Source organism: Mobula birostris, chromosome 12 (genome assembly GCF_030028105.1).
Source record: "Mobula birostris isolate sMobBir1 chromosome 12, sMobBir1.hap1, whole genome shotgun sequence".
NCBI classification, from domain to species: Eukaryota; Metazoa; Chordata; class Chondrichthyes; order Myliobatiformes; family Myliobatidae; genus Mobula; species Mobula birostris.
In genome coordinates, this window is record NC_092381.1 from 46,501,220 (window position 1) to 46,528,231 (window position 27,012).

A 27,012-nucleotide genomic window follows, 5' to 3' on the forward strand; every position below is an offset into this window, starting at 1 on the left:
CTCCCCTCTTTCCGCCCTCTCTATCCCTTTTAAAGCACTGAAGTCCAGGAATATTAAGAATCCATTCCTGCCCTAGTGCCAGCCAAGTCTCTGTAATGGCCACTACATCATAATTCCCTGTATGTATCCAAGCTCTCAGTTCATCACCTTTGTTCCTGATGCTTCTTGCATTGAGGTACACACATTTCAGCCCTCCTACCTTACTGTCTTTACATTGTTTATTCCACTTCTCTTTCCTCAAAGCCTCTCAATATGTTAGATCTGGCTTTACTCCATGCACTTCTTTCACTGCTCTATCGCTCTGGGTTCCATCCCCCTTGCAATTGAGTTTAAACCCTCCCGAACCATGCTAGAAAATCTACCTGCAAAGATATGCTCCCCCTCGAGTTCAGGTGCAACCCATCCAATCTGTACAGGTCCCACCTTCCCCAGAAGAGATCCCAATGATCCAAAAATCTAAAACCCTGATCCCTGCACCAACTCCCCAGCCACGCATTCAACTGCCATCTCCTCCAATTCTTACCATCACTGTCACGTAGCACTGGCCACAATTCTGAGAATGCCACCCTTGAGGTCCTGTTCTTCAGCCTTCTGCCTAGTTCCCGAAACTCACACTTCAGGACCTCATCCCACTTCCTGCCTATGTCGTTGGTCCCAACATGTATCACGACTTCTGGTTGTTTTCCCTCTCGTACCAGGATGTCGTGCACCCGGTCAGAGACATCCCAGACCCTGGCACCCGGGAGGCAACAAACCATGTGGGTGTCCTTCTCACGTCCACAAAATCTCCTGTCTGCTCCCCTGACTGTAGAGTCTCCAATGACGACAGCGCTCTTCTTCTCCATCCCACCCTTCTGCACCACTGGTTCAGACTCAGTGCCGGAGGCCCTGCCACTGTGGCTCACACCTGGTCGGTCGTCCCCGCCAACAGTATCCAGGACGGTAAACTTATTATTCAGGGGAATGGCTACAGGGGTGCTCTGCACTACCTGTCTGCTCACCTTTGCTTTCCTCCCTCTGACTGTCACCCAATGACCTGCTTCCGACAGCCTAGGTGTGACTACCTCCCTGTAGCTCTCATCTATGACTGCCTCATTTTCCCTTACGAGTCGAAGGTCATCCAGCTCCTGCTCCAGATTCCTTACACGGTCTTCCAGATTGCACAGCCGTATGCACTTCTGGCAGATGCGACTGTGCGGGAGTGGGGCGTTCCCCCAAGACTGCCACATCTCACATGAGAGGCACATCACCATCTCAGGAGGCATTGTAAAGACTAACTGCGAGCAAGCTTGTCCTCCGCCTCTTCTCATCGAAGCCATTTAGATGAAGGGATTAAAAGTAACATTAGCAAATTTACAGATGGCACAAAGCTGGGTGGCAGTGTGAAATGTGAGGAGGATGTTATGAGAATGCAGGGTGACTTGGACAGGCTGGGTGAGTGAGCGAATGCATGGCAGATGCAGTTTAATGTGCATAAATGTGAGGTTATCCACTTTGGTGGCAAGAACAGGAAGGCAGATTACTATCTGAAAGATGTCAAGTTAGGAAAAGGGGAAGTACAACGAGATCTAGGTGCCCTTGTTCATCAGTCACTGAAAGTAAGCATGCAGGTACAGCAGGCAGTGAAGAAAGTTAATGGCATGCTGGCCTTCATAACAAGTGGAATTGAGTATAGGAGCAAAGAGGTCCTTCTGCAGTTGCACAGGGCCCTGGCGAGACCACACCTGGAATATTGTGTACAGTTTTGGTCTCCAAATTTGAGGAAGGACATTCTAGCTATTGAGGGAATGCAGCGTAGGTTCACGAGGTTAATTCCCGGGATGGCGGGACTGTCATATGTTGAAAGATTGGAGCGACTGGGGTTGTATACACTGGAATTTAGAAGGGTGAGAGGAGATCTGATTGAAACATAAGATTATTAAGGGATTGGACATGCTAGAGGCAGGAAGCATGTTCCTGATGTTGAGGGAGTCCAGAACCAGAGGCCACAGTTTAAGAATAAGAGGTAGACAATTTAGAATGGAGGGTTGTGGTTCTGTGGAATGCTCTGCCTCAGAAGGCAGTGCAGGCCAATTCTCTGGATTCTTTCAAAAAAAGAGTTAGATAGAGCTCTTAAAGATAGCGGAGTGAAGGGATATGGGGAGAAGGCAGGAAAAGGGTACTGATTGTGGATGATCAGCCATGATCACAGTGCTGGCTCCAAGGGCTGAATGGCCTACTCCTGCACCTACTGTCTATTGTCTAATAGACAAACACAATGTTTAATCATTCACAGTCCAGCCTGGAAAAAGTATGTGAATCCTTGTATTTAATAACTGGCAGAACCTCCTGTAGCTGCTGATCAGACTTGCACAACGGCAAGGAGGAATTTTAGACCATTCCTTCATACAAACCTGTTTCAGTTCAATATTTCTGGACTTCTTCAGGTCATACCACAGCATCTCAATTGGGTTAAGGTCTGGACTCCGACTTGGCCATTCCAAAACATGAATTAGAAAAATAGAAAACCTACAGCACAATACAGGCCCTTCAGTCCACAAAACTGTGCCGAACATGTCCTTACCTAGGCTTATCCATAGCCAGCTATTTTTCTAAGCTCCATGTATCCATCCAGGAGTCTCTTAAAAGACTGTATTGTTTCCGCCTCCACCACCGACAGCCTATTCCACACACTCACCACTCTCTGTATTTAAAACTTACCCCTGACATCTCCTCTACACCTACTTCCAAGCACCTTAAAACTATGCCCTCTCATGCTAGCCATTTCAGCCCTGGGAAAAAGCCTCTGACTATCCACACGATCAATGCCTCTCATTATTTTGCACACCTCTATCAGGTCACCTGTCATCCTCCGTCGCTCCAAGGAGAAAAGGCCAAGTTCACTCAACCTATTCTCATAAGGCATGCTCCCCAATCCAAGCAACATCCTTGTAAATCTCCTCTGCACCCCTTTCTATGGTTTCCACATCCTTCCTGTAGTGAGGCGACCAGAATTGAGCACAGTACTCAAAGTGGGGTCTGACCAGAGTCCTATATAGCTGCAACATTACCTCTTGGCTCTTAAACTTAATCCCACAATTGATGAAGGCCAGAGTCAACCTGCATAGCAGCTTTAAGTGTTCTATGGACTTGGACTGCAAGATCCCTCTAATCCTCACACTGCCAAGAGCCTTACCATTAATGCTATATTCTGCCATCATATTTGACCTACCAAGATGAACTACCTCACACTTTTCTGGGTTGAACTCCATCTGCCATCATTCACTGGTCTATAATTTCCTGGGCTATCCCTACTCCCTTTCTTGAAGAAGGGAACAACATCTGCAACCCTCCAATCCCCCGGAACCTCTCCTGTCCTCATTGATGATGTAAAGATCATCATCAGAGGCTCAGCAATCTCCTCCCTCGCTTCCCACAGTAGCCTGGGGTACATCCCATCTGGTCCTGGTGACTTACCCAACTTGATGTTTTCAAAAAGCTCCAGCATATCTTCTTCCTTAATATCTACATGCTCAAGTTTTTCAGACCGTAGCAAGTCATCCCTACAATCGCCAAGAACCTTTTCCATGGTGAATACCGAAGCAAAGTATTCATCAAGTACCTCTGGCATCTCCTCCGGTTTAACACACATTTTTCCACTGTCACACCTGAGAGGTTCTATTCTTTTATGTCTTATCCTCTTGCTCTTCACATACTTGTAGAATGCCTTGGGGTTTTCCTTAATCCTGTCCGCCAAGGCCTTCTCATGGTCCCTTCTGGCTCTCCGGATTTCATTCTTAAGCTCCTTCCTGCTAGCCTTATGATCTTCTAGATCTCTATCATTACCTAGTTTTTTGAACCTTTCGTAAGCTCTTTTTATTCTTCTTGACTACACTTACAACAGCTTTTGTACACCACGGTTCCTGTACACTACCATCCTTTTCCCATCCCATTCGAACGTTATCTACGCAGAACCCCATGCAAATATCCTTTGAACGTTTGCCACATTTCTTCCATACGTTTCCCTGAGAACATCTGTTTCCAATTTATGCTTCCAAGTTCCTGCTTGATAGCCTATTTCCCCTTACTGCAATTAAACATTTCCCTAACTTGTCTGTTCCTATCCCTCTCCAATGCTGTGGTAAAGGAGACAGAATTGTGATCACTATCTCCAAAATGCTCTCCCACTGAGAGACCTGACACCTGACCAGGTTCATTTCCCAATACCAGATCAAGTACAGCCTCTCCTCTTGTAGGCTTATCTACATATTGTGTCAAGATACCTTCCTGAACACACCTAACAAACTCTACCCCATCTAAACCCCTCACTCTAGGGAAACGTCAGTCAATATTTGGGAAATTAAAATCTTCCACCACAACCACCCTGTTATTATTACTCCATCCCAGAATCTGTCTCCTTATCTGGTCCTCGATATCCCCGTTACTATTGGTTGGTCTATAAAAAACACCCAGTAGAGTTATTGACCCCTTCCTATTCCTAACTTCCACTCACAGAGACTCTGTAGACAACCCCTCCATGACTTCCTGCTTTTCTGCAGCCATGACACTATCTCTGATCAACAGTGCCAAGCCCCCACCTCTTTTGCCTCCCTCCCTGTCCTTTCTGAAACATCTAACGCCTGGCACTTGAAATAGCCATTCCTGCCCCTGCACCATCCAAGTCTCTGTAATGGCCACAACATCATAACTTCAAGTGATGATCCATGCTCTAAGCTCATCCACTTTATTCATAATACAGTACTCCTCGAATTAAAATAGACACATCTCAAACCATCGGTCTGAGTGCATCCCTTTTCCATCATCTGCCTATCCTCCCTTTCGCACTGTCTCCAAGCTTTCTCTGTTTGTGAGCCAACCTCCCTTTCCTCCGTCACTTCAGTTTGGTTCCCACCCCCCAGCAATTCTAGTTTAAACTCTCCCCGATAGCATTTATAAACCTCCCCGCCAGGATATCGGTCCCCCTCAGATTCAAGTGCAACCCATCCTTTTTGTACAGGCCACACCTGCCCCAGAAGAGGGCCCAATGATCCAGAAATCTGAATCGCTGCCCCCTGCTCCAATCCCTCAGCCACACATTTATCCTCCACTTCCTTCTATTTCTATACTCACTGTCATGTGGCACAGGCAGTAATCCGAGATTACTACCTTTGAGGCCCTGCTTCTCAACTTCCTTCCTAACTCCCTGTAGTCTGCTTTCAGGACCTCCTCCCTTTTCCTACCTATGTCATTGATACCAATATGTACCATGACCTCTGGCTGTTCTCCTTCCCACTTCAAGATATCATGGACGCGATCAGAAACATCCCGGAACCTGGCACCTGGGAGGCAAACTACCACCCGTGTTTCTTTCCCACATCCACAGAATCGCCTGTCTGACCCCTTAACTATAGAGTCTCCTATCACTGCTGCCATTCTCTTCCTTTCCCCACCCTTCTGAGCCACAGGGCCAGACTCTGTGCCAGAGGCGTGACCACTGTTGCTTCCCCCAGGTAGGCTGTCTCCCCCAACAGTACTCAAACAGGAGTATTTATTGTTATGGGTGACAGCCACTGGGATACTCTCTAGCACCTGCTTCTTGCCCTTCCCTCTCCTGTCTCCTGTCTCACTTATCTGTCTCCCGAGGCCCCGGAGTGACTACCTGCCTATAGCTCCTCTCTATCACCTCCTCACTCTCCCTGACCAGACGAAGGTCATTGAACTGCATCTCCAGTTCCCTAACATGGTCCCGAAGGAGCTGCAACTCAACTCACCTGGTGCAGATGTGGCTGTCTGGGAGGTTGGGAGTCTCCAGGACCTCCCACATCTGACACCGAGCACAGAAAACCATCCTCACACACATTCTTTCTGTCTGTATCCTAAACAGATAACTTACCTCGCCTTGACCCATTATCGCTAAAGCCCTGTTGAGCCAAAGCCTTCCTACTCTGTCTCCCTCTCCTCCAACACCTGCTCTGTAAAGCTGTCTTCTTTTTAAACTCTTCCCGCTGTTCTCACTGGCCGGCCTTCACGCACTTGCGCAGTCGTGCCCCGTCCAAATGCCTTGATACATACATACATATATACATACACACACACACACACATACATATATATACATATATACATGTATGTGTGTGTGTGTGTGTATGTGTGTATATATATATATATATATATATATATATATATATATATATATATATACACACACACACATATATACACATACACACACACACCTCCAATCTCACCTCATTGACTGGAACATCTAACTCCAAGTAGCTTTTGTAGAAGGCATTACCTCAGAAGTTCACATACTTTTTTGAACCTAGACTGTTACTGTTTAAATAGTGTATTCATTATTGATGAGGTACATTTGCTTGTGTGTTATTAATTTAGGCCGATTGTGTTTGTCCATTATTGTGACTTAGATGAAGATCAGACCACATTTTATGAGTAATTAATGCAATAAACCAGGTAATTGCAAAGGGTTCACAAACTCTTTCTTGCAACTTTATCTGAAAAAATTTTTGGTATCCTCTTCTATATTATTGGATAGCTTACCTTCACATTTCATCTTTTCTATCCTTATTGCTTTTTTAATTGCTTTCAGTTGCCCTTTAAAAGCATCTCAACTTCCCACTAATTTTTTTTGCTATGTTACGCCCTCTCTTTTGCTCTTATGCTGTCTTTGACTTCCCTTTTCAGCTTTGGTTGCATCATCCTCCCTTTAGAATACTACTACTTCTTTATGATGTATCTATCCGAGACCTTCCAAATTGCTCCCGGCCACCGTTCTGCCATCAACCTTGCTAGTGTCCCCTTCCAATCGACTTTAGCCATCTCTCCTCTCATGCCTCTGTAATTCCCTTTGTTCTACTATACTATTGATATATCTGTTTTTACCTTCTCCTGCAGGGTGATTTATATCATATTATGCTCATTGTCTCATAAGTTCCCCAGTCAAATCTCGTTCATTACACAACACTCATTCCAGATTTGCCTCTTCCCTAGTGGACTTAACCACAAGCTTGTCTAAAAAGCAATTTCGTAAGCATTCTACAAATTCCCTCTTGAGATCCAACACCAACTTGATTTTCTCAATATACCTGCATATTGAAAACCCCTATGACTATTGTAACACTGCCCTTTTCACATGCCTTTTCGATCTTTCGTTGCAATTTGTACTCCACATCTTGGACACTGTTCGGAGGCCTGTATACAACTTCCATCAGGGTCTTTTAACTCTCGCAGTTTCTTACCTCTTTCTGATTCTATGTCACCTCTTTCTACGGATTTGATTTACTTTTTCCCCCCAACAGAGCCACCCACACCCTACCTACCTTCCCTTTTGATACAATGTATATCCTTGGATGTTAAGCTCCCAGTTATGCTCCTTCAGCCATGATTCAGTGATGACCACATTGTCATTCCTGCTGATCTCTAACTATGCTACAAGAGCATCAACCTTATTCCATATACTGCAAGTATTCAAATACAATACCTTCAGTCCAGTATTCATAACACCCTTTTCAAATTTGCCCCCATATTACACTTCCTAATTCATCCCACTGACTACAATTTTGAGTAATCATCTGGCTGTTCTTCCTCAATCTCACTACACACTGCATTGACTTAAATACCAAATGCCTCATCCTCAGCCCCATCACTCCAGTTCCCATCCCCTGCCAAATTAGTTTCAACCCATCCCAAAATCTCTAGCAAACCTACCCGCAAAGACATTGGTCCCCCTCAAGTTCAGGTGTAACCCATCCTTTTTGTACAGGTCATACCTTCCCTGAAGAGATCCCAATGATCCAGAAATCTGAAACACTGGCCCCGACACCAATTTCTCAGCCACGCGTTCATCTGCCAAATCATCCTATTCCTAACCTCACTGGCACTTGGGACGGGCAGCAATTCAGAGATTACTCCCCTTGAAGTCCTGCTTTTCAGCTTTCTATCTAATTCATTTACTTCTCTCTTCAGGACCTCATCCTTTTTCCTATCTGTGTCATTGATACCAATCTGTACCATGACTTTCAGTGGTTCATCCTCCTCCTTTAGAATGCTGTGGATACAATCTGAGACATCTCTGACCCTGACATCTGGGAGGCAACATAAGATCTGGGTGTCCCTTTCATGTCCACAGAATCTCCTGTCTGGAGTTATTATTAAATAATTAAAGAACAAATATAACTACCAGATATACAAACACAATGGAATTGATGGCTTTGTAGCAAAGTCTGCGGATGATAGAAAGATAGGTGGAGAGGTAGGTAGTACTGAGGAAGCAAGGCAATTACAGCAGGACTTGGACAAATTGGAAGAATGGTCAAGAAGTGGCAGATGGAATACACGTTGGGAAATGTATGGAAGTGCATTTCGGTAAAAGGAACAATAGTGCAGACTACTATCTAAAAGGGGAGAAGGTTTAAACATCAGAGGCGCAGAGGTATTTAGCAGTCTTCGTGCAAGACTCTCAGAAGTGTTGTCATTGGAGAGAGTCTAGAGGAGGTTCACAAGGATGATTTTGGGAATTAAGGGGTTAATATATGAGGAGTGTTTCGCAGCTTTGGGTTTGTACTCACTGGAATTTAGAAGAATGCAGAAGAGTCTCACTGAAACCTACTGAATGTTGAAAGGACTAGATAGGGTGGATGTGGAGTGGGGGTATCTAGAACCAGAGGGGACAGCCTTTAGAACAGAAGTACAGGTGTCCCCCGCTTTTCCAACATTCGCTTCACGAGACACTGTTACGAAAGACCTACATTAGTTCCCTGTTTTCGCTAACAGAAGATGTTTTCACTGTTATGAAAAAAGCAGCGTGCAAAAAAAGGCAGCACGCGCCCCGAGCAGCCGCTCTCCCCCAGATTCGAAGCTGCATTCTCGCTGGCATTGCTTAAACACATGCCTGTGAGCATCCATATTGGAAAAGTCTGAAAGAGCTCGTAAGAGTGTTACGCTTAGTGTAAAATTAGACATAATTAAGCGTTTCGATGGTGGTGAACCAAGCAAGGACAAAGTGAGTTTGGCTTGTGGAAGTTGACGAAGATGATGTTGAAGAAGTTTTGGCATTCCATAGCCAAGAACTGATAGATGAAGAGCTGATGCAATTGGAAGAGGAAAGGATAACAATCGAAACTGAATGCAATAGCGAACGGACCAAAAGTGAAGTCCTCCAGGAACTGAACGTGAAGCAACTGCGTGAGATTTTCGCTGCAATGACAAAGTACAACTTTAATTTTGAAAAGGAAAAGTCAATTTAGAGCTTACTTGCAGGATGGTTTGAGTCCTTACAAAGAACTGTATGATAGAAAAATGCGCTAGGCTAAGCAGTCAAGCAAGCATTCCACATCAGCCACAGCAGACGACGAACCTCGACCTTCGACATCGAGGCAGGCAGTCATAGGAGAAGATGACCTGCCTGCCCTGATGGAAACAGACGACACCTCAGTGTCCCACCACCCCAACCCCCGGGCTGCAGACAGATACCGATCCACGAAGCATGCAGCAGTCCAGCGGTAGCCAGGAGGCACCCAGCACATCTTTAAGAAAAAAAGCCGAAATAAACAAGCTAATTAATTAGGTGCTGCCCGGCACGTAATTAATTAGCTTGTTTATTTCGGCTTTTTTCTTAAAGATGTGCTGAGTGCGTTCCAGCTACCACTGGACTGCTGCATGCTTCGTGGATCGGTATTGGTCGGCGGCCTGGAGGGTGGGGGCCACTGCACCACCCCAGCCTCCAACGACTCAGCCTAACACACCATCAGTGTGATCGATGTCTTTCTGATTCCCGTAAGTGATACTACACTGTACATGCATTATTTCTACTTTATATAGGCTGTGTATTTTTAGGTGTTATTTGGTATGATTTGGCAGCTTCATAGCTTAAAGGTTACTGGAGAGAGTGTTTTTACCAACGGCGCTTACATGAGATTTTCACTACGGCGAACAGTGCAGGCAATGGTTGTAGAGAAGTATTTCTACTTTGTATAGGCTGTGTATTTATCATATCATTCCTGCTTTTACTATGTGTTACTGTTATTTTAAGTTTTATGTGTTATTTGGCATGATTTGTTAGGTTATTTTTGGGTCTGCGAACGCTCACAAATTTTTCCCATCTAAATTAATGGTAATTGCTTCTTCGCTTTACAACATTCCGGCTTACGAACTGTTTCATAGGAACGCTCTACCTTCAGATGGCGGGGGAAACCTGTAATATGGATTGTTTAGCCAGAGAGTAGTACATCTGTGGAATGCTCTGCCACAGACTGCGATGAAGGCCAAGTCTGTGGGTATATTTAAGGTGGAAGCTGATCGTTTCCTGATCGGTCAGGGCGAAGGGTTTGGCGGGAAGGCAAGTGTATGGGGTTGAGTGGGATCCGGGATCAGCCATGATAGGATGGCAGAGCAGACTCAGTGGGCTGAATGGCCTAATTGTGCTCCTATGTCTTATGGTCTTATGATTTAAGGTTATCAACTTATAGTAATAAATAACAACTCAGTTTTTCCTTTGCATTTCTCGCAGATTTCTTACAGCTGCATTGTTTTGTATATTAGTTCATCTTCTGTTCACAATTAATAAGCCACTGCCCTCAGCTGCAACAATCTTCTGCATTGTTCATTTGCTCTTGATCACCACCCTATCATCCCAATTATCTTTGTTCTTTTACTACCAAGCTCCCTCATTCCCCCCCCCCAACTGCCAACCCCTATCCCATCAATTCCCAAAATCCCAATTCGCCCTTCTTTACGGAATAAACAGCCAGTTTCTAAACTTTCCTAGTTCTGATTTAAGGCTGTTTCTTTCACCATAGATACTGCTTGCCTTGCTGAGTACAGAGCATTTCTTGTTTATTTCAGATACTGATAGAATGAACACAGTGCCTTGCTCAATAAGAATACCAAATAGCAAAACCCATAAGTAAGCAAACAATCCAAATCATTTAAGAATTACACTGGGATTTTCATTTCCTTTCACAGCAAGAACATTTCTCTATATCTGCTCTGGTATTTTTAAATAATTCTCCTACCTCAGAGGCTGTGGGTTTTGTTGCAACTTCTTTACCAGGATCATGTGATACTGTCAAAGATCCTGTCATAGATGGCCCACCTGATGACAGTTTTGCTGCATCTGCAACTTCTCCATTTGGTAAGATTCCATCAGCAAACCAGACTCGTCGTTGCTCCTTTGGGTGAGTCACTAAACAAATGCATGAGTTAATCAAAATCAGGCCAATGAAATTGATCTTAGCCAGTCGAAGCAAAAGGAAACCAAAATAACAAAAATCAGTTTGCATTAATGCTCAGTTTTCCCCAAAGGCCTTTACTTTTTCAAGCCTGCATTCAAAGCAAGTAATAATCATTAACAAGCAACAGTCAATAATAAATTACCTAAGAAAAAGGAACAAGATCATGAGTATGCCACGTTGTCCAGTTGCAACTCCACTTTTCTGCCCTAGTCACATATTCCTTGTTCTCAGTAATCCAAATTTCTCAGTTTCAACATATTTAACAATTCACCATTCACTGGCCTTTCAACACAAACTCCTCAGCTCAGTTTTATGTGGACAACTCTTACCCTGAGATTGAACCCCTGGTTTTGGACTTCCTTACTATGAACAGCACAACAGCATTAACCCATCAAGCTCATCAGTCTTAAAGAAAGAAACAACATTTTATTCTTCTAAATTCCACAGTACTTAGACATAATTGGGTCATTTTTTCTTCATGAGATTGAAATTTCAACCCAGGAATCTAATTACATGAATTTCCTCCATTGCCTCTTAAAAGCATGAGACCAAAACAAAGCAACAATCCAGGTGTGCTTTAATTACAGCATATATGAACTTTCTTCTTCATGTGAGCACGTGGCCAAGTGGTTAAGGCATTGGACTAGCTACCTGAAGGTCGTGAGTTCGAACCCCAGCCGAGGGAACGTGTTGTGTCCTTGAGCAAGGCACTTAATCATACATTGCTCTGCGACGACACTGGTGCCAAGCTGTATGGGTCCTAATCCCTTCCCTTGGACAGCATTGGTGTCGTGGAGAGGGGAGACTTGCAGCATGGGCAACTGCTGGTCTTCCATACAACCTTGCCCAGGCCTGCACCCTGGAGAGTGAAGACTTTGGTCTCGCAAGACTAACGGATGCTTTTATTTATTTATATATCAACTTTCTTCACACAGATACAGAGATCTCTATCAACTTTCCAATATTTAATTAACATTTAATTTAATTTTTTTTTAAACTCTGCTTTCTAACAAAATGAATAACATCACATTTTCCCACTTTGAACTCCGTCTGCCACCTTTTTAAATTAATTTTCCTCTCAATTTACTACCAAATTATCAGCAGCAAATTTGACATAATGCTGTCTTATAATGCAAGTTACTAATATGAATTTTTTAAAAATCTGAGGTCCCAATAATGATCCTTGTGACATCTCACAAATTACTGCCTGCCAAATAAAAATGACCAATTTTATCATAGTTGAGGGCTGTTTCTTGGACTAGGGGCCTGTGCCTAGTGTGTGACACAAGGGGGCAGTGTTGGGACCTTGTAATTTATACAAATGCTATGACATGAAGCATGAAGCATGGTTTCTAACATTGTGGATGATATAAAAAAATAGGTGGAAGTGTAGATGGTGTAGAAGGTTATAGGAAAAATCAGCACAGGACCTTGATCAGCTAGGTATGTGGGCTGAGGATTGGCAAAGGTCTGGGTGTCCATGGGTGTTATGAAATTGAGTTCAAAGAAATCAGTATCACAGAAAAAGTGGTGAAAATAGGCACTTGTCACTCTTGAGCAACACACACAAAATGCTCGAGAAACTCAGCAAGTCAGGCAGCATCCGTGGAGGGGAATACACAGTTAACATTTTGGACCAAACCTTTCATCAGGTCTGGAAAGGTGGGTAGCAGAAAAAAAGAAAATGGTGGGGAAGTGGAAGGAGTACAAGCTGTCAAGTGACAGGTAAGACCAGTGAAGGTGGATGGGTGAGTAAGGAGAAATGAGGTAAAATGAGAGGGGAATTGGTGGAAGAGATAAAAGAATGAAGAAAGAATTTAATAGGAGAGGACAGTGGGCCATGGAAGAAAGGAAAGGAAGAGGGAAATCAGAAAATGCTAATAAGATGTTGACTGGACTTCGGGGCCCAAATTACAAGGATAAGTTTCATAGACTAGTAATTTATTCTGTAGAGTGTAGGAAATTGAGGCATGACCTGATAGAGGCATACAAGATCGTCCCCCACAGACAGGGTGAAAGCACAATCTTTATTCCCTGCATAGCAAAGGGACAGAAGTTTGAGATCAGCCGTGAGACATTCAAAAGGGACATTGGGGCAACTTCTTCACACAAAAGGTGGTGCATATTTGGGATGAGCTCATAGAAATGGTGGTTGAGGTGGGCACAATAGCAACATTTAAAATTCATTTAGATAAGTTCATGGCTAGTAGTAGTTTAGAGGGCTATGGGCCAAATGCAAACTGATGGGACTAGCTCACTTGTTGGCATGGGCTAGTTGGGTTCTCTGGATTGCTGAAAGGATTTAAACTTTCCCTCTCCAGAAAAGATCACCTATCCAACTCCACAATTCACTATTTTCCCTGCTCATTGTACTTTCCCAATTAATCCCTGCCTACCTTATCTCCTATCTTCCCATAATGCAGGGACCCAAACAGTCTCTCCATAAGGTTCAAAGGTACAATTCAATGTCAGAGAAATGTATACAATATACATCCTGAAATGCTTTTTCTTCGCAACCATCCACGAAAACAGAGGAGTGCCCCAAAGAATGAATGCCAGTTAAATGTTAGAACCCCAAAGTCCCCCCCACCCAGCTCCCCTCCCTCCCACACACCAGCGTCAGCGAGGAACAATCCCCCCTCCACCCACTGGCAAAAATAAAGCGCACCCGCTACCAGCACTCAAGCGTGAGTAAAGCAATAGCAAAAACACAGACTTGCAGTTACCCCAAAGACTACATTGTTCACCCGATAATTCGACATGCTTCAGGCTCTCTCTCTCCTAATAAGGGAGAAAGAGGTGATTCCATTTTCCAACAAGCAGAAGAGATAAACAACTTGCTGGTTTACGATGTTAGAAGTCCATTATGTTGCTTTTATTTGAGCTCTGTGCCTGAAGATTGCAAGGATCCTGGGTCCCCAGACACACAGCAAATGTTTCGACTCCCCCAGCAACACACAGGTCTCCTGTGTCGACATCGACCCTTGATTCGCCTATCTCCAGTTACTCGAGATCCCAGGCTTCTAAATCCGTGTCAAAATCTTAGGCCGAGACTTTCGCATGCCAAATAGAGCCCAATTGTGGAACCCCGAGAGCGGGTCCCATTCCCGCAAAGAACCACTTATTCCAATGTAGTATACAACATTGGAATAATGTTTGATTAATGATGTAAATATATTAAATTTGCTCCCACTTTGGCCTCTGTCTTCAGTTTCTTTCATTGCTTCAGCAAATACCCAAAGTAAACCCAAGGAAAAGTAATTCATTTTCCACCCAAGTATACTGAAGACCTCAAGACATAAAATTGAATTTAATAATTTTAGATAATAGCACTTTATACTGCATTGCTCCATTTTATTCTCCTTCACATTTTCTATTTCCAACTGCTTCAACAGTCTGAGGTACCTACCTGTTTCAAGCAGGCTTTGATTATACTGGTGCCAAAGAAAAACATAGTAACCTGCCTCAGTGACCATCATCTAGCAGCACTTACATCCACGGTGATGAAGTGCTTTGAAAGTATGGTAGTGAAACATGTCAACTCCTGCCTGAGAAGCAACTTGGATCTGCTCCAATTTGCCTATCATCACAACAGGTCAACAGCAAATGCCATTTTATTGGCTCTTCACTCAACCCTGGAACACCTGGACAGTCAAAATGCATACATCAGCTTGGCATTCAATTTTAACATCCCCTCAAAACTAATCAATAAGCTTCAAGATCTCGGCCTCAAACAACATGGTAGTGAAAATATACAAGCTCCAAGTCATCATTTCATGCATTTTTAAAAGCAGGTTAACATGCAAGTGAAGTTTTCTGAATCACCACATGGAAATATGGAACTCAAAAATTAAAATGCAATTTGAACTTGATGACCATGAATTTGAAACAGATTTAAAGAAAAGCAAACAACATTCAAAAGCTGGAACACCTGAAAATTCACTTGTACAATGTACTTTTGATTTGCTTGATAGCTTAATAACTATACGCCAATAGGAAAGCATTCTGCACTAAACAATCAAAAAGTTTACAACAAAAAAAACCCCGAAACAAAATAGTTAATCCATGCCCTGCAATAATATGCTCAATTTTCATATTCATTTCCCTGCACATGTATAAAATTAGCATTACCTTCTGTGCCAGGATATTTCAGAACTCCCACAGGAACCATTACTGTGGGTGGTGGAGAACTAAGTGCCCCTGATGCCTGAGCTTGTTGCAGTGGTGGTATAGTTGAACAATATTCAGCAGGATTATTGGGATTTGGACTTGAAGCTGAGGCATTAAACATATTCTCCCAAGCTTGAGCTGTAAGTAGTAAACAGAAAGTCAAAATGAAACTGTAGCTATTTTGATTTGAAACACTTTGAAAACTTTACGTATTTGTGGTAAAAGAAAGATAACGTGAGAAAAAGGACATTTTTAAGAATACATCAAATGAAATGGAAATTAGCAACTACAAGCAGCACTTGCAAATTCAGAATCATTTTCTGCAGAGTTGAAGATAACCAATTCTTAAAATATGTTTAAAATATAAGCACTAGATTCTCTTTTACGTTTGTTATGTGGAAAGCAATGTATTACATATTAAACAATGCTCAGTGTATTACAAATGTGTGCATCCTCCAACCTAAGTGATATCTGAGAGTCCTAAGCCAACTTACAAACAGCAGTATTAACATTCCTGATGTCTTTAGACAAGAAACCATACATTAATGTCTTAATACAGCAGACAACTTCAATCAAAGGACCAGAAAATTGACAGCAGTTACTTGCAATTCTTTACCCCACTGGTTAAAACATCAACAAGGTCACCGATACTGAAACTATACAGGACAATATTACCAGCATCTACTGCTTCAGCAGACAAAAACAAGTCGTGTCTCAGGATCCACCTCAAATGATTAGAGAAAAGAAGCAGTTTCAAGAGGATTCTGGGGCCGAGGCAGCTGAAAATGTGGCCAAAAATGTTGAACAATTGAAAGAGAGGATACTTAAACAAGACAAGAATTGTCCATCTCATTCCTCACTTATCAGATCAAAAGCTCTGCTGGCAATGGAAGGGGATCAATTTGCACCAGAATTTGTTCTAAACTGAAGTGTATCAAAAAACTTCAAATTAACGTCTGCACCTCATTGGATTCGGTCAGAAAAAGAATTATAATCTCCTTAAGGAATGGCTAGTCAGAGGATTAACTGCTGGAGAACATTTAAAAAGACTGAACAGCAACTTTCATGACAAAATGCAGTTCCTAAAAATTTGTAGCTTTCTACAGAGTTCTAATTATGGAAGGTAGCAGATTTACAAGAAAATGTGACATTTAACTGCAGAATTAACTCTTGCCTAGGCAAGAACCTGGATCCAATGCAATTTGCCTACTACTGCAATAGGTCTACAGCAGATGCAATCTCAGTGGCCCTCCACTTGGACTTGGATCACCAGGACAACAGCAATGTCTTCATCAGGCTGCTTACTGATTACAACTCTCAGTTCTAAACTAAAAGTTCCAAAACCTAGGCCTCTTCCTCTCCTGCAACTAAATCCCTAACTTCCTCACCAGGAAACCACAGTCTGTGCAGATCAGAAACATCTCCACCTCGCTGACAATCAACACTGGAGCACTGAGGATGCGTGCTTAGCCTTGGGCTCTACACTCACGACTGTGTGGCAAGGCACAGCTCAAAGGCTATCTATAAATTTGCAATGGCACATGTATTGTTTGCAGAATTTCAGATGGTGACAAGATTGATCAGCTGGTTGAGTGCTGTCACAGCAACAACCTTGCACTCAATGTCAGTAGGACCAAGGAATTTATTGTGGACTTCAGGAAGGGGAAGTCGAGGGAACACACATCAGTCCTCATCAAGGGACCAGCAAAGATGGGTGAGCAGTTTCAAGTTCCTGGATGGCAGCATATCTGAACATCTATCTTGGGCCCAAAATATTGATGCAATTACAATGAAGGCATGACAGTGGCTATATTTCATTCGGAGTTTGAAGACACTTCGTATGACAACAAAAGACTCTCGCAAATTTCTACAGATGTATCACTGAAAGCATTCTGAATGGTGGTATCACCGTCTGATATGGACGGGACACTGCATTGGATTGGAAAAAGCTGCAGAGTGGTAAACTCAGCCAGCTCCTTCATGAGCACGAGCCTCTCCAGCATCCAGGATACCTTCAAAAGGATGATGCCTCAAAAAGGCAGCATCTGTTAAGGACCACCATCATACAGGACATACCCTTTTCTCATATACAATGCTTCAGGAACAGCTTCTTCCCTTCGACCATCAGATTTCTGAATGCACAATGAATACATGAACCTCAGGACTTTCCTCCTTCTTTTTGCACTACTTATTGAATTTGTTTTTTTATAATCCATATTTCTTATTGCAATATTTAATAAAAACTATTAATTACAATATACAGCTGCTGCAAAACAATAAATTTCATGACATATGCCAGTGGTATTAAACCTGATTCTGATTCATTTGAATAAGAAAACACCAAAACCATGCAAAATGCAAGGACTTCGGTATTAGCAAACAATGCTATGAATGCTTAATGAATATGGAATAATAAAGCTCTAAGGTCAAAATGTTAAAAATATTAAATTGAGGAAGCTGAATATGAAGGCAAGCCTTGAGACCCAAAGCTAAATAAGATGCTATGAGATTACTGTCAGCAACTTTAAGCCTTTAAAGACAACCAAAGTAGAAAACTAGAAAGTAAAATTCACTTGCATACGTAAAATAAATATGAATAATATTTAAAAAGCTGAAGTGGGTGGACAGATACTGGGCAAAAAGTCTCTAATGATCATTTGGATATATCAACACTGAAAGACAATATCTATTGTACTGTGCAAAAGTCTTTGGCACATATATATAGCTAAGATGCCCAAGACTTCTATACAACACAAGTAATTTTATGTACAGCTGCAAAATAACAAATTACATAACACATGTAAGCGTTGATAAACCTGATTCTGAAACGGGTCTCCATTGTGAACAAAGAGTACGGAAGGGGGTGGGGAGGGGAACCATGGATAGGAAAATGGGAAGGGAGTGGGGAGGGAGCAGGAAGCACCACGTATTTTCTAATGATCAATAAATTAATTATTTGGAATCAAATGATCTTGCCTGGTGTCTCAGGGCTGGTTGTGACCACATCGAAGCCATCCCTCTCCCCTGGAACTCTTCTCAGACAACAGTCCCACACTCCTCCCGTGGTGCTCCACCCTTGCCATTCCCTACATCCTTTGCTCCCACCGGCTTTACAAACTTGCTGTCCATGTTAATATAAATTAATTTTTTATCTATAACTAATGAAACAGTCTTCAAAAGTTTATATATGCAGGAAAATATAGAAGGCTGAACTTCCCCAGGAATGCTATATTTTATACCTATTGTTTTATTTTATATCAATCAACTAAACTCAAAAATTAAATTAATTACTTCATTCATATGGGTGTATACTTTAGTGCATGGGAACTTAGAACATAATTTATCTACAAGTTCCCCACTAAGTTGGGGAAACATCTTGGCCAGAGCCAGTTCAATGAGCTTAACGTAAAAGTAAAAGATACAAGTTACATTGTCAATCCTCAGGCAAATACGTTCATTCTAAGGAGAAGGTGCTTGGGAAGCTGAAAGGTCTGACGGCAGATAAGTCACCTGGACCAGGTAGATTATACCCCCGGATTCTGAAAGAGGTAGTTGAAGAGACTGTGGAGGGATTAGTATTGAACTTTTAAGAATCACCAGATTCTGGAATGGTTCCAAAGGACTGGAAAATTGCAAATGTCACTCCACTCTTTATGGGATGGGGGCAGAAGAAAGGAAATTATAGGCAGTTAGCCTGACTGCAGTGGTTGTGGAGATTCTGGAGTGTGTTATTATGGATGATGTTTTGGGGTACTTGGAAGCATATAACAAAATAAGTCAAAGTCAGCATGGTTTCCTTAAGGGGAAATCATGCCTGACAAATTTGTTGGAATTCTTTGAGGAAATAATAATCAGGATGGACAAAGGAGAATTAGTGGATGTTGTACACTTGGATTTTCAGAAGGCCTTTGACAAGGAGCCACTTATGAGGCTACTTAACAAGATAAGAGCCTGTGGTATTACAGGAAAGGTAATAGCATGGATTGTAAATTGGCTGACTGGCAGGAGGCAAAAAGTGGCAGTAAAGGGTGTCTTTTTCAGTTGCCTGCTGGTGAATAATGGCATTCCACAGGGGTTGGGGTTTTCACGTAATATGTCAATGATTTGGATGATGAAACTGATGGCTAGAGGCTAAGTTTGTAGATGATACAAAGATAGGTGGAGGTGCAGGTAGTCTTGGGGAAAAAGGGAGTCCGCTGAAAGACTGAGACAATCAGGAGAATAGGCAAAAAAGTGGCAGATGAAATATAGTGCAGAGAAGTGTACGGTCATGCACTTTGATAGAAGAAATAAAGGTGTAGACTATTTTCAAAGCATGGACAAAATTCAAAAATCAAAGCTACAAGGGGACTTGGGAGTCTTCATGCAAAATTCCCCAAAGATTATTTTGCAGGCTGAGCCAGTGGTGAGGAAGGCAACTGCAAAGTTGCATTCATTTCAAGTGGGCTAAAAATTAAGAGCAAGGATGTAATGCGGAGGCTTTAGTAGGCATTGATCAGATTGCACATGGAATATGATGATCAGTTTTGGGCCCCAGATCTAAAAGATGTGCTGGCATTTGAGAGGGTCCAGAGGAAGCTCACAGGAATGACTCCAAAAATAAAAAGATTAATGAATGAGCATTTGATGGCTCTGGGCCTATACTTGCTGGAGTTTAGAAGAATGAAGGGGGACCTCATTGAAACGTATTGAATATTGAAAGGCCGAGATAGAGGGGATGTGGAAAGGATGTTTCCGGTTGTGGGTGGGTCTCGGACCAGTGGGCACAGTCTCCAAATGGAGGAATGTCCATTCAGAATATGGAGGAAGAGAAATTTCTTTAGCCAGAGGATAATGAATCTGTGGAATTCATTGCCACAGAAGACTGTGTTGGCAAAGTCACTGAGTATATTTAAAGCACAGGCTGATAGGTTCTTGATTAGTCAGGGTGTCAAAGGTTACGGGCAGGCAGAAGAATAAGTGTTGAGAGAGATAATAAATCAATCATGATGGCAATGCAGACTTGATGGGCTGAATAGTCTATTTCTGCTCCAATGTCTTATGGTCTTATTCAAGAAAAGAGGGTCACTGAGAAATCAAACGTATGCATCCTCATTCATAACCACAAATTACTCAAAATCTTTGCAAAGCACGAGAAACTTCCAATCAAGTGAACTTGACAGGTGTTTTTTTTAGCCAAAAAAATTAAATAACTTCATGACACCAATACAGTTAAAAGTATTCATTTGTTAAAAAAAACACACACACACTTGATTGAGTATTTTTGTTTATTTCACTTGGGAACTAAAACAAATATACCTGTTGCCCCAAAGTCAAATTTATTTGTAAAGTTGCTACTATTTTTTGAAATTAAAAACAAACATACAATGTTTTGGCACTAAAAAAATTCCAGTTTATCCAAGCCCTCCAAGATGGTGCCATGTACAGCAGCCATGTTGTGTACTTCGAATTGGCATTGTAACTTTCTGCTTATCTACTTCTTTCTGCACTTCTTACAAGAAGCTGAAAGTCACATCAGGTATGATCGATTGACTCTTTTGAACATTGGTAAGACAGAATTCAATCATAACGTGCTGCCTTTCTACCACTGGGACCCCTGCTTGCACAAACCATGGAAGTTTTATTCACCACACCGGCATTACCAAAAAAGCGTCGCCAGAGTTGAGGAAGAACAGCCGGTGTCTTGCTAATGGTTAAGATAGCGCACAAAATGGCTGCTGCTCCCTAGCATACTGTACATTGGCAAACTATGTACAGTTGGTGAACAACAAGCTGTGTGAGCTGACAGCCAGAATATCCTACCAACGGGAAATAAAGCATTGTAACATCTTGTGCCTTACTGAAACCTGGTTGTCTGAGGAAATACCAGACCAAGCCATCGAACCCATCGAGTTCTGTGTTCTGGGACAGTTCTAGAGACCTCTCTGGGAAAAGTAAATGTGAGGGAGTATGTTTTATGGTGAACAATGGTTAGTGTGACTCAGGTAGTGTGCAAACCCTCAAATCTTTTTGTTTGCTCCCCGAATCTGGAGTAACTTATACTGCTACGTCGACCTTTCTCACTGCCTAGAGAATGCACAGCTGTGATTATTACAGCTGTGTACATCCCATCACAGGCCGATACCAACCTGGCTCTTAACGAACTTCGCAAAACCATCAATATCCATGAAACCACACCCAGAGGCTGCTTTCATCGTCGCTGGAGATTTTAACCAAAGGTCGCTGACCAGAGGTTACTTGAAGTTCTGCCAACACATCAAGGTGATCAACACAGGGAGGAAGCATGCTGGACCATTGCTACTTACCCTTCCGCAACACCCACAAAGCACTTCTCTGCCCTCCGTTTGGAAAGTATCATCATTCCTCCATCTTGCTCCTGCCCGCCTACAGACAGAAATTGAAGCAGGAGGCAGCCACAGTGAAAACTATCCACTGTTGGTCCAACCATTCAGACCCAATGTTACAAGACTGCTTTGATAGCATCACCTGGGAGGTACTTCGAGCTGAGAACATCTCCGAATACACGGAAGCAGTCACAAGCTTCATTCGGAAGTGCATTTAAGACATTGTTCCCCAAAACTTGGTGTGGGTCGACTCAAACCAGAAGCCTTGGATAAATAGTTCAGTGCATGTTGCTCTCAGCACAAGGGATAAAGACTTTGCTTCTGGAGACCAACGGGAGCTCAAGAGATGCCACTATGATTTACAAAGAGCCATCAAGGTGGCAAAACTGCAACACAGGGACAAAATCCAGTCATGACTCTGCAACAATGACACACGCAGCGCATGGCAAGGACCGTGCACCATCATGGACATCAAGGGGAAGCGCAACAGTACAGCCAACATTGCCGCCTCGCTCCTGGACGAGCTAAATGCATTCTTCATGCTCGATTTGAGATTGATAAGACTGAACTCCTGAGGAGAGCCTCCGATGAGACCTGCACCTTGGTCATCTCCGAGGCTGAGATACGTAGAATATTGCAAGGTTTCAACAGCCGCAAGGCAGCGTGGCTGGATAGCATCCCACGGCGTGTCCTCAAATTGTCTGCTGAACAGCTGGCTGGTGTGTTTACGGACATTTTTAATCTCTCCCTCTCCCAGTGTGTAGTGCCCTCCTATTTCATTGTCCCTGTGGCTAAGAAAAACAGGTAGCATGCCTGAACAATTGTCGCCCTGTCGCTCTCACCTCAATTATAAGCAAATGCTTTGCGAGGCTGGTTAAAGACTACCCTCTACAGCATGCCAACACCCACACTGGACCTCCTTCAATTTGCCTACCGATGCCACAGCACTACACACCATCCTCAATCACCTGGACAAGAGGAATACATATGTTAGAGTGCTATTCCTGGACTACAGTTCAGCATTCAACACCATAATTCCCTCCAGACTTGACAGGAAGCTCAGTGACCTCGACCTGCACCTCGGCAGCTGGATCCTAGGCTTCCTGTCAGATCACTGACAGGCAGTAAGTAAGGATGGGCTCCCTCACCTCTGCCTCTCAACGCAGGTATCCTCCAGGGTTGTGTTCTGAATCCCCTTCCCTACTCCCCTTACACCCACGACTGTACTGCCACACACACCTCCAATCCACTGATCAAATTCACAGGTGACACGACTTATTTCTAGCAGTAATGAGACAGCCTATAGAGGGGAGGTTGACACCCCGGCACAGTAGTGCTAGGATAACAACCTCTCCCTCAATGTTCAAAAAGCAAAAGAGCTGATTGTGGATTACAGGAGGAACAGAGACAGATCAACATCAATGGGCCTGCAGTTGAGAGGGTGAGCAGTTTCAAGTTCTTCAGTATACACATCGCCAATGACCTCACCTGCACTATACACACCGGCTTTGTGGCAAAAAAAAATTACCACAGCATCTCTTCCACATCAGGCGACTGAAGATGTTTGGCACGGGCCCTCAAATCCTCAAGACCCTCTACAGGGGCACCAATGAGAGCATACTGACTGGCTGTATCACCACCTGATACGGGAACTGCACCAACCTTAATCGCTGGGCACTGCAGAGTGGTACAGACAGCCCAGCGCATCTGTGGATGTGAACTTCCCTCCATTGAGGGCATTTATAGCAGCAGGTGCAGAAAGGCAGCCTGGAAAATCATCAGGGACAACAGTCACCCCAACCATAAACTGTTTCAGCTGTTTCCATCTGGCAAATGCTACCGCAGCATTAAAGCCAGGACCAACAGGCTACAGGACAGCTTCTTTCTACAAGCCATTAGAATTTTAAATTCACATGTCTGTACATTGCAATGGAGTCGTAACACAAAGATTTTTACTCCCTCACATTTTGGGATGGTAGTAAGATTTTTAAAAAATTCTAATTCATCAATCTTGAGCTCAGTGCACATCTTCAAATGCAAACACATTACAGCTGCATTTTATATAATGCTGAGCCCCAATGTACAAGCACAATTGTTATTCTTGTCAAGACTGCATGCAATATATACTTCCATGTTTACACTATCAAGAAATGATCAACTTTTAATTGGTTCTGGAATGAGAATTGCTTTCGAAATGAGTATGCTTAAAACAACAGCCAATTTAGAACAAGAGAGTTGATTTTACACTGTGCCTTAAAGATCAAGGTTTGGATGAAGTCTAACTAACACTATTCAATGGCTTTTCATAAAGATAGTTTGGAACAGGGTCATGGAGCCAAGAAAGAAACCCTACCTGGTTGTTAGACAAGAGAAAAATGGCACTAGCAAAATTCATGCACCCTGAAAGCATATTTGTGGCATTCTGTTGGAGGGAAACAATGGGGTCCTTTCAGCTTCCTAAAGAATAATGGTAAAAGACTTAACGAATTAAATGACAGATTGCATATGAATAATTTGCAGTCCTGAGAGCTTACAAAATTGTTTTTAATTGGACAGCTTCCAAAAGGATAAAAATTTGATAAAGTAGATTGAAGAAAATAAAGAAACTTTCAGCACCAACTGTGTTTGTACTGATTCTCTTTAAAAAAATACATGCAACACTTTGTAATCCAGAAGTACCAAATTTAATAGTTATCTGACTTCCTTCAGAAATTGCATGTGAAACTACTACTTCAGGTGAAGAGTTTTAAATCGCACCAACAGAAAAAGCCTCATTTTTATTTACATCCAGAAATCACTGGCAAAAAGAAAATTTATAATCTCACAGATTACTCTTTCTGCATCAACAACACTCAAAACAGTCAAAAAAGATTACTACTTAACCTTCTGGTCCAGGGTACAAGTCTCATCTTTTTCAACAATTCCTCAAAACTGCATTCCCTCTATTTTGCCAATAAGCTGTTAAATTTCCTCTGAACTCGAGGCCCTTTATATTTTAAGTGGGCTTCCCAGAATTGTCCACATTGCTCCAAATGAAGCTTAGTTGGGATGGGAAAGCAGACTTAACACAGCTAAGTTAGAAAGCCCTCCGCATGAAGTAACCTGAAATCCTCTCCTGCAAAAGGCCGTGAATGTTAGGCTAATTGAAATCTTCAATTCTGATAATTTTGTTATGAAAGGACCTTGGGTAAAAGTGCAGCTTCAAAACAAATAAAATGGAGTTGAGGTATAGATCAGCCACAATTTATCTGAGCAAAGGAAAATTGCAAAACTCCAGTTCTGATGATTTTAAGGAAAAAGATTTGTCAAACCCAAGATACTACTTTTAGACAAGAAGTTCAACACTTGAAAGACTAAAGTTCCCAAACATTTACAAAGGATAAAATTTGTTAATGTCCATTTCAATGTTTTATCCTTTATATAAAAAAAACACTTTAGGCCAGAAATAAAGGAAAACAAACTTACAACGTGTTAGAACAGAGTGGCAAGTTACACAAACTCGAGCTTCCTTCATATCCATATAACTTAGCTTGTGCTTCAGGCTGCAACAAGCTGCACAGAAAACCTACAAAATAAAAAAAAAGGATGTCAAAAAAGGTGTTTACACAAAAAATTATTACAAATTTATTAAATTTTTATTTATCAAAAAGTAAACAAAGACATAAAAATCTATTCTATCATTATTGCTCATTTTAACTTATATAAAGCATAACAAAGACAAAATTATTTTGGAAGTATAATAAAAGGCACCAAGAAACACTAAGTCCAAAAAAGGGGCAGTGTATTGCAGGTATAATTGAACACTCCAAACAACTGAACACAGCACCTGTGGATTGAGGGAAAGTCAACATTTCAGGTCAATTAATTTTCTATGTCCTCCACAGACTCTGCTCAACTAACAGATTATTTTCAGAGTGTTTTTTTTGCTTTAAATTTCAGGTTGTATCTGCAATAGTGTGGTTTTACCATTCAGAAACATTTCATTTCCAGACTTCTTGGTTAAGTATTTTTGAAATTAACATCAGAAACTACATAGGTTCAAATGCTGTATCAGACATTCTGCTTTTAAAATTCTATCCTGGAGTGTATAATTTGACAATGTAATAGGTTTTATACTTGCACATGGTTGACTTTATGCATAGCTAAGGAGTACTTAATCACTGAATGAATTTGACACAGTGTAGGCCATTAATCACGAGTAACACGACTGACCAATTAAGGCGGCTTATAGTTTCAAGTTACACTACAACAACTTGAGTACCCTAGAGTACTACAATAGGATAACTGTAGCACTCTTTCCAATCAAGCATTACATCATTAAAACAAGGTCCCATGTGACCTCACATGGATACAGATAATGAACCTATTTAAAGGGCAATAGGAAAATTCTCCTGATATCCAAGCAAATGGATAAAAATTGATTATCTGGTCTTTTATTTCATAGCAGTTCTTCTCTTTTTGCTATTTCTGATATGGAGTACAAGTCACAATCACTTCTTGGAATGTCATACTACAGGTCAACAGATTATAAAAACTGCATTACAATTCTGATTTCTTCAGATAAAGTTAGTCATCCTACCTGTCTGAAAATTCCACTGATTAAATTGAACAGCCAAGGTATTCAGAACTGGACCTTACTCTTTCACTAGCATGATATGAGATTGAGGCACAAAATAAAATAGATGAAATTTCAAAGTAATGACTGTATGATGATCATGAACGGAACTTCTGACAAATTTCTTTCAAACTCTCAAGCAGATTTATGTAACTTTGCGGTTTGTCTAAAGTTACATTTCAGAATGTATGAATTTATGAATTTTTTTTCAGAAATAAAGCAATACACTACATTTCTAAATTAAATAACTAACGGTATTATTGTTCGTATTATTGTTCATATTTTTGTAAGTATTTAACTTTGGGGTAACTTTCTGATTTTAGCTCTAATCTAAGAACAGTTTCAGTGCAGTATTAGCATAATTTTATGTGGGAAACCACAGAAACTGATCTTTAGGAATGGGGTTACTGAAAGATCTTTTCTATTAGAATAGACAAACCTATATAAATGGTACTTCATTTCTGGCTTTTGTGGTTGATGACTTTGGTTTGTTTAAGATGTTGCAACAGATCAACTATATCGATTGTTAGAAGAATTTTAACGAAGTTTCACAATATGGATCAATTAAAGAAAAAAGAATTAAAAGGTAATTTGTAAAATGGATTGCACATAACAAATCCTTAGTTAATCTTTGAACTGTCTGTGAATTCAT

The 27,012-nt window shown here is 41.8% G+C and overlaps 1 protein-coding gene across 2 annotated transcripts in view; it reads right to left on the reverse strand.

Annotated features, from left to right (window-relative positions):
- Positions 1 to 27,012, reverse strand: part of zfyve9a (zinc finger, FYVE domain containing 9a) — a 157,789-nt gene that overhangs the window by 61,463 nt on the left and 69,314 nt on the right. For both annotated transcript variants that reach the window (XM_072273740.1, XM_072273741.1), the window contains exons 4-6: positions 25,211 to 25,310; positions 15,363 to 15,539; positions 11,013 to 11,182 (exon numbers count right to left, since the gene is read on the reverse strand). In XM_072273740.1, coding sequence (XP_072129841.1) covers positions 11,013 to 11,182; positions 15,363 to 15,539; positions 25,211 to 25,310 — 447 coding nt within the window. The remainder of the gene's footprint in view (positions 1 to 11,012; positions 11,183 to 15,362; positions 15,540 to 25,210; positions 25,311 to 27,012) is intronic.